The sequence below is a fragment of the Protomyctophum parallelum genome, assembly GCF_964188405.1.
Source record: "Protomyctophum parallelum genome assembly, chromosome: 1".
NCBI classification, from domain to species: domain Eukaryota; kingdom Metazoa; phylum Chordata; class Actinopteri; order Myctophiformes; family Myctophidae; genus Protomyctophum; species Protomyctophum parallelum.
This window is the reverse complement of record NC_139697.1, coordinates 41,186,859-41,201,796: the sequence shown is the minus strand read 5'-3', so window position 1 is coordinate 41,201,796 and position 14,938 is coordinate 41,186,859. Positions and strand designations below refer to the sequence as shown.

Below are 14,938 nucleotides of genomic sequence, written 5' to 3'. Positions count from 1 at the left end.
GTTTTCTACTCCACTGTTTCCAAAAAATGAAATAAATGATGGGTTGCGAATACCCGTACATTTTTGTTTCAAAATGTATATATTTTTTTAATCTTAAAAATGTGAGCTTGTCTACCGGGGAAACGTCAAATTTCTCTTTTGGGGCTTGAACTAAAAGGTTTGGGAACCCTGCTCTATCAACCCTGCTCTCTCTGTTCCCCTCTTTTTAGTGAGCCTGGAATCACCCAAACTGCTGTGTGTTAACCTTGTTTTCTGGAATCACCCAAACTGCTGTGTGTTAACCTTGTTTTCTGGAATCACCCAAACTGCTGTGTGTTAACCTTGTTTTCAAACTGCTGTGTGTTAATCTCGTTTTCAAACTGCTGTGTGTTAACCAGCTTGTTTTCAAACTGCTGTGTGTTAATCTCGTTTTCAAACTGCTGTGTGTTAACCAGCTTGTTTTAAAACTGCTGTGTGTTAATCTCGTTTTCAAACTGCTGTGTGTTAACCTTGTTTTCAAACTGCTGTGTGTTAATCTCGTTTTCAAACTGCTGTGTGTTAACCTCGTTTTCATTTCCCAAAAGCTGCTGCTTCTTCCTGAAAGAGTAAAGTCAATGTATTTGTTTTCTGTGTCCCTGTCACCCCAACGGCTGCGGGGTATTAAATACCTGTGAGTCTGCTATATTTGCTCTTTGAGAGTAATCCTTTCTGGCAATATTGTCCATTTCGACCTCTGCAAGTAAATAAGATGCCACATTACTTGGGAAAAGTAGACGTACGTAGTAACTAGCGACCAAAACTTATCTATTACAAAAGCAAATGTTTTTGAGAGGCACTGAATGCGATGGCTTGGAACAAAGACCAGAATACGATTCATTGGTGCGTGAACCTGGTGCACCTCACCGTATATGTACAACCCTAGTCCCTGAACATACATTTATTTATGATTCCATTTCCTGGAAAAGTTCCCCACAACTCAAGACAAACATTACCCATTGCTCTGGGTCCTGTTCATGTGCACACCAATGGAAACTTCACAAATAAGTGGCTGTGTCCACAGAGCTATTTGAGTTTTTAGGTTTTTCTTTGTGCCCCCTCAAAAATCTCAATTGCCCTCTCAGTCATTTCATCCTGGCGCTGGGCCTGCTCTCAGACTCAAGCCCAGCCCCATACGCGTAATCTGCTTCACGGACTGTCCATGAGAATACTTAGACATACAAATCACCAATGCACCGCTCATGGCGTGTCGACAGTTTACATATCTGTTCTTTTGGATTTAGACACATGACGATGGGCTACAACAGAGCATGTGAGCGCGAGCGGAGCGAGGAGCGGAGAGTGTGGATTTTGAAGTGAGCGCGGAGCGAGCGTAGAGCGGCGTGGGGGGAGATGAACGTGAGCGCGGAGCGAGCGTAACAAAAGCCGTCGAGAGCGAAGAGCGGAATTATCGACCGCTCCGCTCACATGCTCTGCTGAGCACACAAAACATCACCGACTCTCCGTTTGATTTGTCAGTCAAACAAATTGACATTGATGAGCGGTGCTCCACTCTTTTTGTGGACTTGTTTCTCTGGACTTGTTTCCCAAGCCCTAGTCTTACACTTACACTGTGTAATACCATCTCAGAGCAGCCTTGAGTCATGTCCCTTGTCTAAGGCAGCAACCACTGCCTCAACACAGACTACAAAATACACTGATTGAAAATTCTAAATATAGAGGGGTTCATTTTGCGGCCATAGATAGTGTGCTGTCTAGAAGGTCATCCCACTGTGAGACAGACGTAGAGTACCACCATGAGGCAGTGACAATACTTATATTATATATGTCATGGTGCTTGTTAGCTTTGTTAGCTTTAAACCACCTCCCCAAATCTGTAGGGGTTTAGCACATACTGTACGCACACATGAGTGCACAATCTCAAGTTTCTTTTTGCAGGACAGGAGAGGACATAAAAAAGTTGAAAGTTGAGCGTAGACAAGGAAAGACATGCAACACACAGGCCTCCAGTCGAAATCGAACCCGGGATGTTGCAATGTGGTCAGCGCAACATCCACTCAGATATCTACTTTCAAATTCAAAACCTGGTGTCTTCATGGCTGTGTGCATAGAGTATGTGCACTTCTTTCAAAAGTAGACAGGCTTTCACCAATGTGTGTGTGTGTGTGTGTGTGTGTGTGTGTGTGTGTGTGTGTGTGTGTGTGTGTGTGTGCACACATGTAGTATAGTACGAATAACAGATATGCATGGATGCATCTGTGTGTTCCTACGTGTGCGTGTGTGTGTGCGTGTACATGAACATGTACGTGTGTGTGTGTGTGTGTGTGCGTGCGTGCGTGCGTGCGTGTGTGTGTGAGTTCCCTGCAGGGCTGTGTGTGTGATAAGCTATATAGCTGGGAGGGCTCCACTCCGTTCTTATCTCGTGACAGACGAGGCCCCTGCCCCCACCAGTCACGCATAGCCAGGGCACCGCTATATCACATCAACCTATTTTACCCCCACAATTCTAGAAGTTTCCAGCGATCTGCCCCATGGCATTGTTTCCGATTTCCTGAGCATCTCTCAGCATGCATCCTCCGGTCTGCACCCCTCAGGAAATGACTTTGCCCAACTTTGCATGCATGGAAGGAAATGAACAGCCATCTCGACAGGGTGCCTGGGGTGTGGTGGTTGCCTAAAGGTTAGAGAGCATGGCCTGTGACTGTCATTGACATGAAGTAGTACATAGACGCAATTTGCCCACGGGCGGAAAGAAGTGAAATAGTAATGCTCTATGTCAAGACGACATGAACTTCACTTTTTTTTTGTCACGTCACTCGCAATCCCCATACATGGGGAAAGCCCCCATATATTGTGCCCAGGTCTCGTGACATCACTATGACATAGGTCTCGTGACATCACTATGACATCATCAGGGATGATAGTACATCAGGGATTATATCATAGTAAATGTGACTGGATATATGTCAGAACCTGTTCTGACATTCCATTATGTTGATCCTTCCCCATCCATCCTTCCTCTTCGATGTCTCCCTTTTGACTGATACCTGTCCATTTAAACTCTAGACGGGCCTGCCTCAAAGTTATTAGTGCAGCCTCGCCGGGCAGCCGGTGAAAACTAGAGTTCTCAACAGGCCTGAAAATTAAGGCCTGGCCCTACCTGGGCCCTCATCAAACCCTGTACATTCAAGACACTGCCACCGCTGCTACCCTTAGATCTCCATATATGGAGCTGACCTGTTCTGACATTCCATATGTTGATCTGACCACATGAAACCCTGTACACTCAAGACACGCTCCTTATATGGCCAGTGCACGCAACCTCGCCCTTTAGAGGTTTAGGACGCTTCTCGCCCTCAGGCGTCTTTACTGGTAAATATCAAATTGCTGTTGTAGTTGCATCGCTACTCTCCACTGCGTTTAAAACAACCTAGTACTAGTGCAGATAGAATGTTCCTAACCTCAAAGGAATATTATAAACCATATGGGCTGGCAAATCAAAAACTGTCAAAAGGAATTTATCCTGTAGTTTCCCCACTCTTGCCTCCTACTCGACACATCTCATTTCCATCGCACCGGCGGGGGTTTTGCCGGCAAACTCTGCGCACAGTAGCTATTTATGAGCTTAATCTTTATATAGTGTTCCAGTTCCAATTCTGTCTGCTCATTTATTTGTGTCATCACTTACAATTCCACTTAATCTGTATCCTGACTGCGTTCTTTATCCTCATTGCGTTCTTTATCCTCATTGGATAGAATTGGTATCCCAGGGGCACGGTGGCACAGTTGGTAGTGCTGTCGCCTCACAGCTAGAAGGTCCTGGGTTCGATTCCCGCTGGGGACGCTGTGGGCACTGGCGGCGTGTTCCCTCCTCCGCGTCATCAGTGCCCATACCCGAGGCGGGGGTTGGCGAAAGGGCCTTTCTGTGTGGAGTTTGCATGTTCTCCCCGTGTCCCCTAGGGTAGATACCCTCACAAAAACATGCAGTAATCCTGGTCTCTAAAACTACCTCCCCCTGGCCAGCCGGGGCGCCTGATGGAGGGGAAAGGAACTGGTCGGAATAACGTGTCCCTTCCACGCGCTACGTCCGGCCGGGGAAATTCCCCTCTGTCAGGTGAAAAGAAGCAGCTTGGACTCCTCATGCATAGAAGGAGGCATGAGGTCAGTCCGCTGCCCCCCCCAGGTTGGCAGAGGAAGTGTAGCGCCCAGGATTACATTAGATAATTGGCACTGTTGTGTTTAATAAAAAGCTGGAGAGACATGGAGACTCCTGTTACTGAACAAACGCTCTATAGCAATGACACGATATAGAGCTTCTTAACACTTATTTAAATCAAAGGAAATCACCTACACTACCTTTAAGTAAATGTACTTAGTTACTTTACACCACTGGTTGTCATGGGAAGTCCTGGTGGTGACAGAGAGCCAGTTTGACACTTTCCCCGCAGGAATTCTCTCTCTCCAGGGCTTTCGCCCTCCGCCGCGCTACTGTGTGTCACGCTTTTCCCAAACCAATCACTTATGCTGCCGATATGCATTAATGTTACTGATCAATGTCTGGCCAAAGTCAGTCGTACACGGGTGTCCAAGTGTACATTGTAAACTAGTCATTGGTGCCGGCATCGCGTTTGTGCTTTTTGGCAGTAAGCAGACTGTGGGTTTCACTCCAGCATTTCTGATATTTTGTGGCCCGGCAGCCTCGCCAGTTGAACTGCAGTCAGAGGCATCAAAAGTGTTGATTAGATGGGAACTGACTGCTAGTGTAAATATAGGAAGCCAACTCCCGTCTGTAACGGCACACATCATATAGGCCTTTGTACATTAAAGCCTGGGACTTCAGAAAGCCATGGATTATTATGATGCCTGGGCTGTGAGTATGTGTGTCCTCGTTATGTGTGGGAAAAAAGAAAACTGTCGGGCAGAAAAACCTCATGTCCAAAACTGTTACTTTTCAGGATTCAAATTCAAAATGCTCAAAGTGTGTCGATTCACGCCACGGTTTGAGCTTGTGGATCTGCTGCTGTTGATGCTTTTGTGTGAAACTGAGTACAAAAAAGCAGAAAAAATAAAAAGGAATTGATGAGTTTCTGCCAGACAGCAATGATATACAGTACACTACAGTATATATACTTTATATATGACGTGCGTGCGTGCATGCATGTGCACACAGGCCTTTGTTCTATTAGGTGCATGCAGGGGTTCGTTGGGAGTGGATTCCATGCCAACGTTTCCCCCCTGGCTACATTATCTGATTATTCTCCCCATGTGTGCAGCTGTGTGGTCCAATTTGTCTCTGTGGTGTGTGTGTGTGTGTGCGCGCGTGTATATCCATGTGTGTGCACGTGTGTTTCCAGCGGATGGCCTATGTGGCTTGCCACAGGCCATCCAGGAAGTGGTGCTCCACTACTCCCTACTCAGAGGTTGTGTGTGTGTGTGTGTGTGTGTGTGTGTGTGTGTGTGTGTGTGTGTGTGTGTCTACAATATATAATAATATCTATGTCTCCACAGTGAGGCTGGAAAATATAGCCTAGCAGCCTACTACTATAGCCTACTAGTGGAGTAAAACGACAATATAATTGCAACACTGCAAGTAGGCCACAATTTATTCCATGAAGTTACTTGTGTTTACTAAATTGACAGTAAAGCAGTACAATGGACAGCTGGAACAAGAGGGGGGAGAGGAGGGGCATCACGAAAAATCCTGCCTAGGGCACCAAATTGCTCAGGGCCGGGTGTATGTATGTGTGCGTGCGTGCATGCGTGTGTGTTGTGTGTGTGTGAGTGAGGAGGGCAGAGAGAGAGAGAGAGAGAGAGAGAGAGAGAACAGCCCTGACTCCAGTGCCAGCTGGACTGGCCACAAAAGACCTGGTTAGAGGGATGGAAGGAGGTATAGAGAGAACGCACAGAGCCTGTCTTTCCTTTGTTTTCTAGCCATTTGATTTTCCTTTTGTGTCTCTCCATCTCTGCACCCCATATGTCCACCATCTACAATATATGCTGTCTGTCTGTCTGTCTGTCTGTCTTCATCTCTTTGCCGTCTGTTTGCCTCCATCTATATGCTGTCTGTCTGTCTGTCTGTCTACCTGAACCAACTAGAAGCACTCATGTTTAAACAATGTGTGGAATGTCTTTGATCTTTCTCCCTTCCCTCTCGGTGTGTACCGTGTCAGCTGTTTTGTTTTGTGAGATTAAATTGTACAGCTTGTGTTTTTGTTCTTTTTAATCATTGAATCGTTTCCGCTGGGTCGTTATCTCTGCTGTATGTACAGTATGTAAAGCACTGTGCGAATGAGTTCTCTCTGCAAGAAGTGCAAATAAGAACGTACTTACCGGTACGGCGGTACTTACTTACAGTATACCTCCAGCTCTATGATTTCTGCCCACATTTATCTCTCTGACGCCTATCCATCTCTCCTACTTCCACCAACTGTAATCTGTTCAATCGGCATCTCTTCCTGCCCACCCTCCTCCACCTCCCTTCTCTTTGTGAGTATGCGCCGTATGTACAGGGCACACCTGAGCCCGCCGCGGCGACATCTACGCTGAAGTGGGGGTACCACTTCAACACAAATAAATGGTCGCTCAGACCTTCATCAGGTGAGCGACCGAAACGTTGCAATACATCTTTAATGATGTACAGTAAGTGAAGACATTTAGCGGGATTATCTTTTGTTTTGGGTATCGGTCAGTAAAGTTCCCATAACCATCTAAGGTTTTCTTATTGAGAGATAGACCTCCACCAGCTCCATATGGGAGATGGGGAGAGGAGGAAGGCAGAGACGGAGAGTGTCTACAGATTTTGTATAATGGTAGGTGGGGGTGAGGATCAAAGAAGAAGAAGAACAGTGAGTCATGTGTAATATGTGTGTATACGCACTGCAAGAGGAAGAGAGTGGGAGAGAACAGACAGAGAGAGTGAACATACTCCAGATGCCAAGGCAGTTACAGCAGGTACAGGCACATGTATGTTGATACGTTTGTACCCTCTTTTAATCCGTTTATAATTGTTTACAATATCCAGTGGCGTGCACAGACAATTTGAGGGGCAGGTGCTCAAGTGAAACAAAAGGGCACCTTATCTGGCGCGTGGAACCACCAGCTGCAGCGAGCTGCAACAAAACATTTCTCTAACACACACACACACACACACACACACACACACACACACACACACACACACACACACACACACACACACAGCCGTATCCAGTACTTCACAGGTGGAGGGGTCCAATTGCCACCGACCCACATGAAAAAAATCGGTTATTTCCGATTAGTCGTTATTTTCGGGTCAAAAACGGGTCTGCACAGCAGAAATAGCCTAACATACATTTTTGATGAGCCTGCTCTCTGGTCATTTTAACTTTTTTTCAATATTGGCATATTGCCTATGGTAAATATCATAATAACATCAACACATCAATTTAACTTGAACAACCAATGTCAATTTGAAGCATTCCCTGCTGAGAGAGAGAGAGAGAGAGAGAGAGAGAGGGGGAGACGCGTCTCTATCGCGCATTAAAGAGAGAGAGAGAGAGAGAGGGGGGGGGGGGTCGCATTAGCATCAAGCTAAGCGTACGTTCGTTCCATATAAATGATAGATCCACATCGCTCATGGCCATGGGGCTGCAGTCTGCACTCTGCAGCGGTGCAGCCCCATGCGCTAGTAGATCTATCTTTTTCCCTCACTTCCCCCTCCGAGTCAGCGCCCGCATGGTCCAAATTAAGTGCTATAAGATACTATACACAAATTAATTATACAAAACAAGAAAAAATAGTGTACAAAAATTGACGTTCAAAAGGGCATGTTGGTCCAGAGAGGGCCACTAAGGGGTGCTCAAGCACCCCTTGGCGTCTACGTATGCACGCCCCTGACAATATCACTCATTAGTGGGATTTGTCACGTACAGTATGCATATCTTAGCTGCTAAGCATCTGCAACCTAAGGCCTGAGGTTACAAGCTTAAGCTTATCCATCTACAACCTATTGTCCAACTTAACCATCTCAATTCTAATGCCTAAACGTAACCATCTTAACCCATTCTGACCGGGCACCCATTTTGGTGTCAGCATCATGTTATGCTTTAGCTATTTAAAAATAGCAGATCTACAAGCTCATATCGCGCCACCGAGTGGCGCGATACGAGCTTGTAGGTCTGCTATTTTTGAAAAATTGAAGAGCGACTGACATTTTTAGAATCTGATCTCAGGTCAGAATGGGTTCATCAGGACCAGTGTGTGTCCGGCGGAAACCTCGTATGAATCTGATCTCAGGTCAGAATGGGTTAAGTTATCCAATCACAGAACTGGCCATGGGATACATAATTAGTATTACACAGCTGTATGCTGCACTCACACACACGGGCAGATACAAAGATACAGTCTACCATTCGTTTTCAATGGGAGACAGCGAAGGGAAGCTACAAAGCAAATCCAACTGCTGCTACAAGGATACAAAGCTACAAATAAGTTGAACTGACTTCAATTTCAGATACAAAGATACAAAGCGACAAATATGTTATGAATCTGTTTGCATCTGCCTGTGTGAACGCAGCATTACACCTCAGTATTGATCAGCTATACCTGGTCTACAGGGCACTACTGCATGCATAGATGCTGTATCTGGTTGTGCAATTATGTGTGTGTAATTCACATAATTTGCAGCAGCAGCAGCAAAGGCCTTCATAGCGCACAGTGATGCTATATACGGACACATCGGCTTTCATCCTGACGTTTAACAAGACCGACCAGAGCCATTAATGGCTCTCAGCAGGGAAATTAACGGGGCACATTGGAGCTTCCTCGTACGCAGTATACGAGAGCCGCCGCTGCGTTCCTTCCTACATTATTTAAAGCCAAGCGCCTCCATTTTTTCCCCCTTGCACCTAATGGGGTTTAGATCCTAAACGGTACAGACCGCAGCTTTTGGCTTCCTTTACGCAATTAGGGAAAGCAGAGAGCGGTTATTGTGCTACTGTAGTATTTAAGCTACCGGAAGTCTACATGGCAAAACAACCCTGCCTGTTCTCATGTTCTCACCGGGAAGATACTGAGACTGTTTGCAGTGATTAATCGCGGGTGCCTGTTACAATGTCACTGTATCGTCTTGTCTAGTCAATAAAATGAGAGTAACCTTGGCAGTGATAGCCTGGTGTTTCTAAATAAGATTGTATGTATTTCTTGCATGCCCCCCCCCCTCCCCCCTTTGGAGAGCTTTTATTACATATTGATTGTCTTTTATTACCTTCACCATAATGTTATGGCTCCTGTCTTCATTTGTCTGCTAGAAGGATATCTTGAGCAGCTAAAGAACTGATTTGCACATAACACAGTTGGATGGTCTGTCTTGGCTGGGCCAATTGGAAGAAGGGATTTTCACAGCAGTTGCCTTGTGTAACACCCGGGATTCCATCCTCGTTCTGCCAGGAAGACGCCGCGCTAAGCCAAACATCTTATCCACTATAGCAGCCTAAAGGGGAATCCACGTGGGCTGGGGGAGACATTAGGCTTTTGGTCTTCACTCTGCTACACTCCCACCTTTAACCCATTCTGACCTGAGATCAGATTCATACGAGGTTTCCGCCGGACACACACTGGTCTGATGAACGCATTCTGACCTGAGATCAGATTCTAAAAATGTCAGTCGCTCTTCGATTTTTCAAAAATAGCAGACCTACAAGCTCGTATCGCGCCACTCGGTGGCGCGATATGAGCTTGTAGATCTGCTATTTAATATATGTATTTAATATATTAAAAATATTAAACCAAGGGAGATGATAGACTTGCTCTTCGGGCAGAGGCTCTGAGCTGCTACTGTACATTGACACACGACACATGCACATAACACATAGCATGCACTGCAACACATACAGTATATCAGATATGATAATACATACAGTAGACAAACTGACACCTTGGTAGAGGTGTTTTCTAGTTCATTATATTTAATTATGTCCTTGGGTGAATTGAAAGGTGCTAAATTATTAATGAAATCTGTTACTAATTTCATCAATGTATAAAGTGCAAAGTATTAACAGTAACAATACTGTACTTTCCTGAATAAGTTGTACTAAGCTGTATATATATTCACAACCCATCTCTCAACTGTCTCCATGCTTAAGCTTAGCTACCATGGCCGCACTCTGCACTACTACTTCATGGTTGAAATGACATCAACATCCAATCAATAAAGCAATCAATAAATACATTACAGATTTCCCCCCCCCCCCCAGAGCAGACGTCCCTCATATTTCCCCCACTGAGCAGTGATTAAACACAGCCATTGTTGTGAATTCTACATTTAAAACTCCATTCTCATGTATACTGTATTCACTACCGCCAAGAGGAAATGTTCATATAATGCTGTGCTACTGACGGAGGATAAAACCAACTGTACAGCTGCAAAGATATGCACACATACACATTTCAGGAATGTGTGTCTGTGTGTGTCATCGTAAACTGACCTCCCAGGACGGATGCTGTACGGATGCTGCCCACTATCCGCTATGACAGGTACTGCATAGTGCAATTATAATGCAGGAAAAACTGCAAATGCAGGGAAACGCGTAAATGAATCCGGAAGATGACTAAGACGTCGATTCTCTTAGGCATTAAATGTAGAATAGATACTGGTGGGTGAATTTGTGACAGCTATACCACTGTGGCGCTGTATAGCAGTGGTGGTATTGTAAACTGTGCCGTGCTCATGCAGAATATAGAATATAGAGGCTTTATGATGCCTGCCAGCCCTCTCTCAGCCCACAGATGTGGTGTTGGCTCTGGTTCACAAACTTCACAGTACGTGAACAGTACCATCTAGTCAAGCTGTTGTGATGAAACATAGGGGGCCGTTCGCCACCGAGGGCACGGTTAACACATAATGTAACACAGTTTTCTGGTTTGATCCGCGGTCCTTAGAAAGAGGCTGTATACGTGTGCATGAGTCACTGTCTGTGCCAAGAGAGTGTGTGTGTGTGTGTGTGTGTGTGTGTGTGTGTGTGTGTGTATGCATGTGCGTGGTTGTGTGAGTGTGAGCGGTGTGCGCGACTGCGCGTGTATTTGTGTACAACACTAAAGAAACAATATGCATACACATCAACACTTTGTTTATACCGTCGCTGTCAGACAAAAACCTCATATATCCACATTTAAACGATTCATATTTTTCCATAAATGAACATCACTGTGCAACAGTGGCACGCAAAAATAGCCGATCTACAAAATGATGTGACACATTGTGTGTGAGCTATTTCAGCTATTTCTGAAACATATTGAAAGTGAAAGTTGTTAGGTGTGTCTGAAGGGTTTTGCATACAGTACGTACTGTATATTTAAGCAACGACAACTATTAACACGTTGCGATTGAATAACTACTACACATCCCCTGTACTGTACTGCATAGCTACATCTAAACCTCCCCACTAACACATCCCCTGTACTGTACTGCATAGCTACATCTAAACCTCCCCACTAACACATCCCCTGTACTGTACTGCATAGCTACATCTAAACCTCCCCACTAACACATCCCCTGTACTGTACTGCATAGCTACATCTAAACCTCCCCACTAACACATCCCCTGTACTGTACTGCATAGCTACATCTAAACCTCCCCACTAACACATCCCCTGTACTGTACTGTACTGCATAGCTACATGTAAACCTCCCCACTAACACATCCCCTGCACTGTACTGTACTGCATAGCTACATCTAAACCTCCCCACTAACACATCCCCTGTACTGTACTACATAGCTACATCTAAACCTCCCCACTAACACATCCCCCGGCTCCACAACAAGCCTTTGTTCTTACAGGATACAATTCAAGCAAATCTCAAGATTATCCCCCAGATTTCTGTAAATGTAGCTTTCTCGGTTTTTTTCTCTTCTTTCTTTTCCTTCCTTCTTTTTTTAATTTTCTTTTTCCCTTTTTTTTTAAAATGAAAGAAAACTCGTTTTAAGGTCAGTGCAGTCATTATAAACCATAACAACAACAGTAACAGGTAGAAAAAGCCAAGGGAGATGCAGTATATGTCACTCAGGGCCGGATTGACCATCGCAAGGGCCCCCGGGCTAGACTAAATTTCCAGGGCCCCCCTGGGCTGTGCGGTGCATTTCAGTCGCGCGGCAAAGCGGTGCGGACGGGGAAAAAATGCCGGGAAAAAAATGCCATGGCAGGCTGCCAGGCTGCCATGCCCAGCGACATTGGCAGGGGTTTCCACAGCTACCCCACAACACAGCGTCACTGACTGCAGTGCAAACAGCAGAGCAGGAGCTCTCAATGTTTTAACCATAATACTAAATATACAATAACTAAACATGAATCTCACTTGAATTGGATTGCAATACTTTACAATTTCAAATCATAAAAAAATAAAAAAAGGTAAAAGGTAAGTCCGCCTCTGATGTCACTGAAGCATGGCTCACTAGCATGCGTGCCAAAAATGGATTGATGGATACAAAGCCCACTGTTGTATGATTGAGCTCAGTGTGTGTGTGTGTGTGTGTGTGTGTGTGTGTGTGTGTGTGTGTGTGTGTGTGTGTGTGTGTGTGTGTGTGTGTGTGTGTGTGCTTGTGCATGCGTGTGTGCGTGTGTGCGACTGTGCGTGCGTGCATGTGTGCATGTATACATGACCAATGTGTGTGACCAATGTGTCAACGCGTGTGAGAAGTGGGGGTAAAGGCACCAACCGAACACCGTGTGGCAACAGCAGCAGAATCACTGAACAGCAGCACAATGTCACATGAGTCAAACCCAGCAGAGAGACAGAGAGAGAGAGAGAGAGAGAGAGAGAGCATGCAAACGGACCAGGCTTGGAAAAAGAAGGGATTAAAAGGGTAGAAAGGAAAAGTAAAAACTACTACTAATAATAATAATAATGGCCCAGGCCGTAGCGTAACGGTCTGGGCACCGGACTGGTGATCCAGTCGCGGTGTGCCGCGGGTTCGACTCCCGGACCCGACACGGCCTTTACCGCATGTCATCCCCCCATCTCTCTCCCGTTTCCTGTCAGCCTACTATCTGTCCCTTAAAAAATCAATAAAAGGCGTAAGCCGCAAAAAAATATCTTAAAAAAAAAAAAATAATACTAATACAGAGCTTAAGCTAAAGACACGTGTTAGTTTATGAGATAAAGAGAGAGAAGAGATCAAATAAACCGGGAAGGGAAAGGGAGAAATAGGAAGCAAAAAAAAAAAAAACTGGAGCAAACTGGCTCACACCAACTGATTCCCAACTGTGTTAAACCAAGGAGCAGAACCTGGCCTCCAACCAAGAACGTATAGCACCCTTCTAACGTGTGCTCACTGCAGGGCCAAACGGTGATAAACAGGGTTCATCCATTACTGATAAACTAGCCCCATCCCCAATACATAATTACATAAATCAATAAATAAGTAAAACACACGTACAATATCAATCATGAGTGTGGTTCTCCCCCCTGCAGGGTGCCCCCTCTCCCCAGGCCCTTCTAGGTTTGGACAGATAATGAGCAGGGCTTTTCCGTGTGATGTTCCAAAAGTTTGGAGTTTGGCATACGTTTGGCCCTGAGACGGGCCTCCTGGTGCACCGTTTGGCCCTGAGACGGGCCTCCTGGTGCACCGTTTGGCCCTGAGACGGGCCTCCTGGTGCACCGTTTGGCCCTGAGACGGGCCTCCTGGTGCACCGTTTGGCCCTGAGACGGGCCTCCTGGTGCACCGTTTGGCCCTGAGACGGGCCTCCTGGTGCACCGTTTGGCCCTGAGACGGGCCTCCTGGTGCACCGTTTGGCCCTGAGACGGGCCTCCTGGTGCACCGTTTGGCCCTGAGACGGGCCTCCTGGTGCACCGTTTGGCCCTGAGACGGGCCTCCTGGTGCACCGTTTGGCCCTGAGACGGGCCTCCTGGTGCACCGTTTGGCCCTGAGACGGGGGAAAGGCTTTGATTGGAACACCACTGAAAGACAGCCAGAAAGGAGAGAACATCCAATGGAAACACAAGAGAGAGAGACCAGCATGCCTGTGGCTCCCTGTCTTGCCCTGATCCCAGTGTGTGTGTGTGTGTGTGTGTGTGTGTGTGTGTGTGTGTGTGTGTGTGTGTGTGTATGTGTGTGTGTGCGGGCATGTGCGTAGATGTGCATAGATGTGCATGTGTGTGTATGCCCATGCACAGTTGCACACTCGCGCGCACGTGCGTGTGTGTGTGTTGTACTGTACAGTGATACTGTATGCGTGTGTTAAAGGTGTGACTTTTTTTACTTCTGCATGTGTGCTAGTACAGTATTATATCGATCTGTGATGAAGGTTCAGTGTACTAATAGCATGTTTGTTTCTATGTAAAAACGTAACATACCATTGAATGTGTGTGTGTGTGTGTGCGTGCGCACGCGCGTGGTGCGTGGGTGCATGTGTATGCACGGTAGGCTACGTCAATTTGTTTTGGAAGGACTCACCGATGACGATGGTGGTGACCTGGTGCTTGCTGACGCCGACCCTGTTCTTGACTTCGCACACGAAGGTGGTGTTGACGGCGTCGTCCACCTTCCTCACCGTCAGGCGGTTGCCTTCCACCATCACCGTGTCGGGCATGGGACCCGACACTCTGCGGAGAGGAAGACATCTCAGTGACACTCCGGAATTGCTCTAATTCAAGTTGTAACACTCAAGTCGCTCGCCGGTAGCTGTCAACCAACTACTTTGTGTGCCAAAGACGAGATATTTTGTCTTTTTCTTCAAAGGTGCCAAAGACGAGAAAGACAAGACTTCGTGTTTTCAGTGTTTTTTACGCTAGATGGAGCTCTTCACTAACCCATGAGTCACTGTTTGACATGGTGGGGGGGATTGATCATTGTATTTATACATTGATACTTTTACTTAAGTAAAAAATGTGATTACTTTTTGAAGCACTGTGAGCTTGCACATCTGCTACCCACCTCCCCAAAAGTGATGATGCAGACATGCTCAAAACAGTGGTGCCAGGTTGAAT

The 14,938-nt window shown here is 46.1% G+C and overlaps 1 protein-coding gene across 1 annotated transcript in view; it reads right to left on the bottom strand.

Moving 5' to 3' along the window:
* Positions 1-14,938, bottom strand: part of pvrl2l (PVR cell adhesion molecule related 2 like) — a gene marked incomplete at its 3' end in the record, with an annotated part of 205,882 nt that overhangs the window by 23,308 nt on the left and 167,636 nt on the right. Inside the window, exon 6 of the mRNA XM_083782012.1 lies at positions 14,406-14,554. Within this exon, the coding sequence (XP_083638138.1) occupies positions 14,406-14,554 (149 nt within the window). The remainder of the gene's footprint in view (positions 1-14,405; positions 14,555-14,938) is intronic.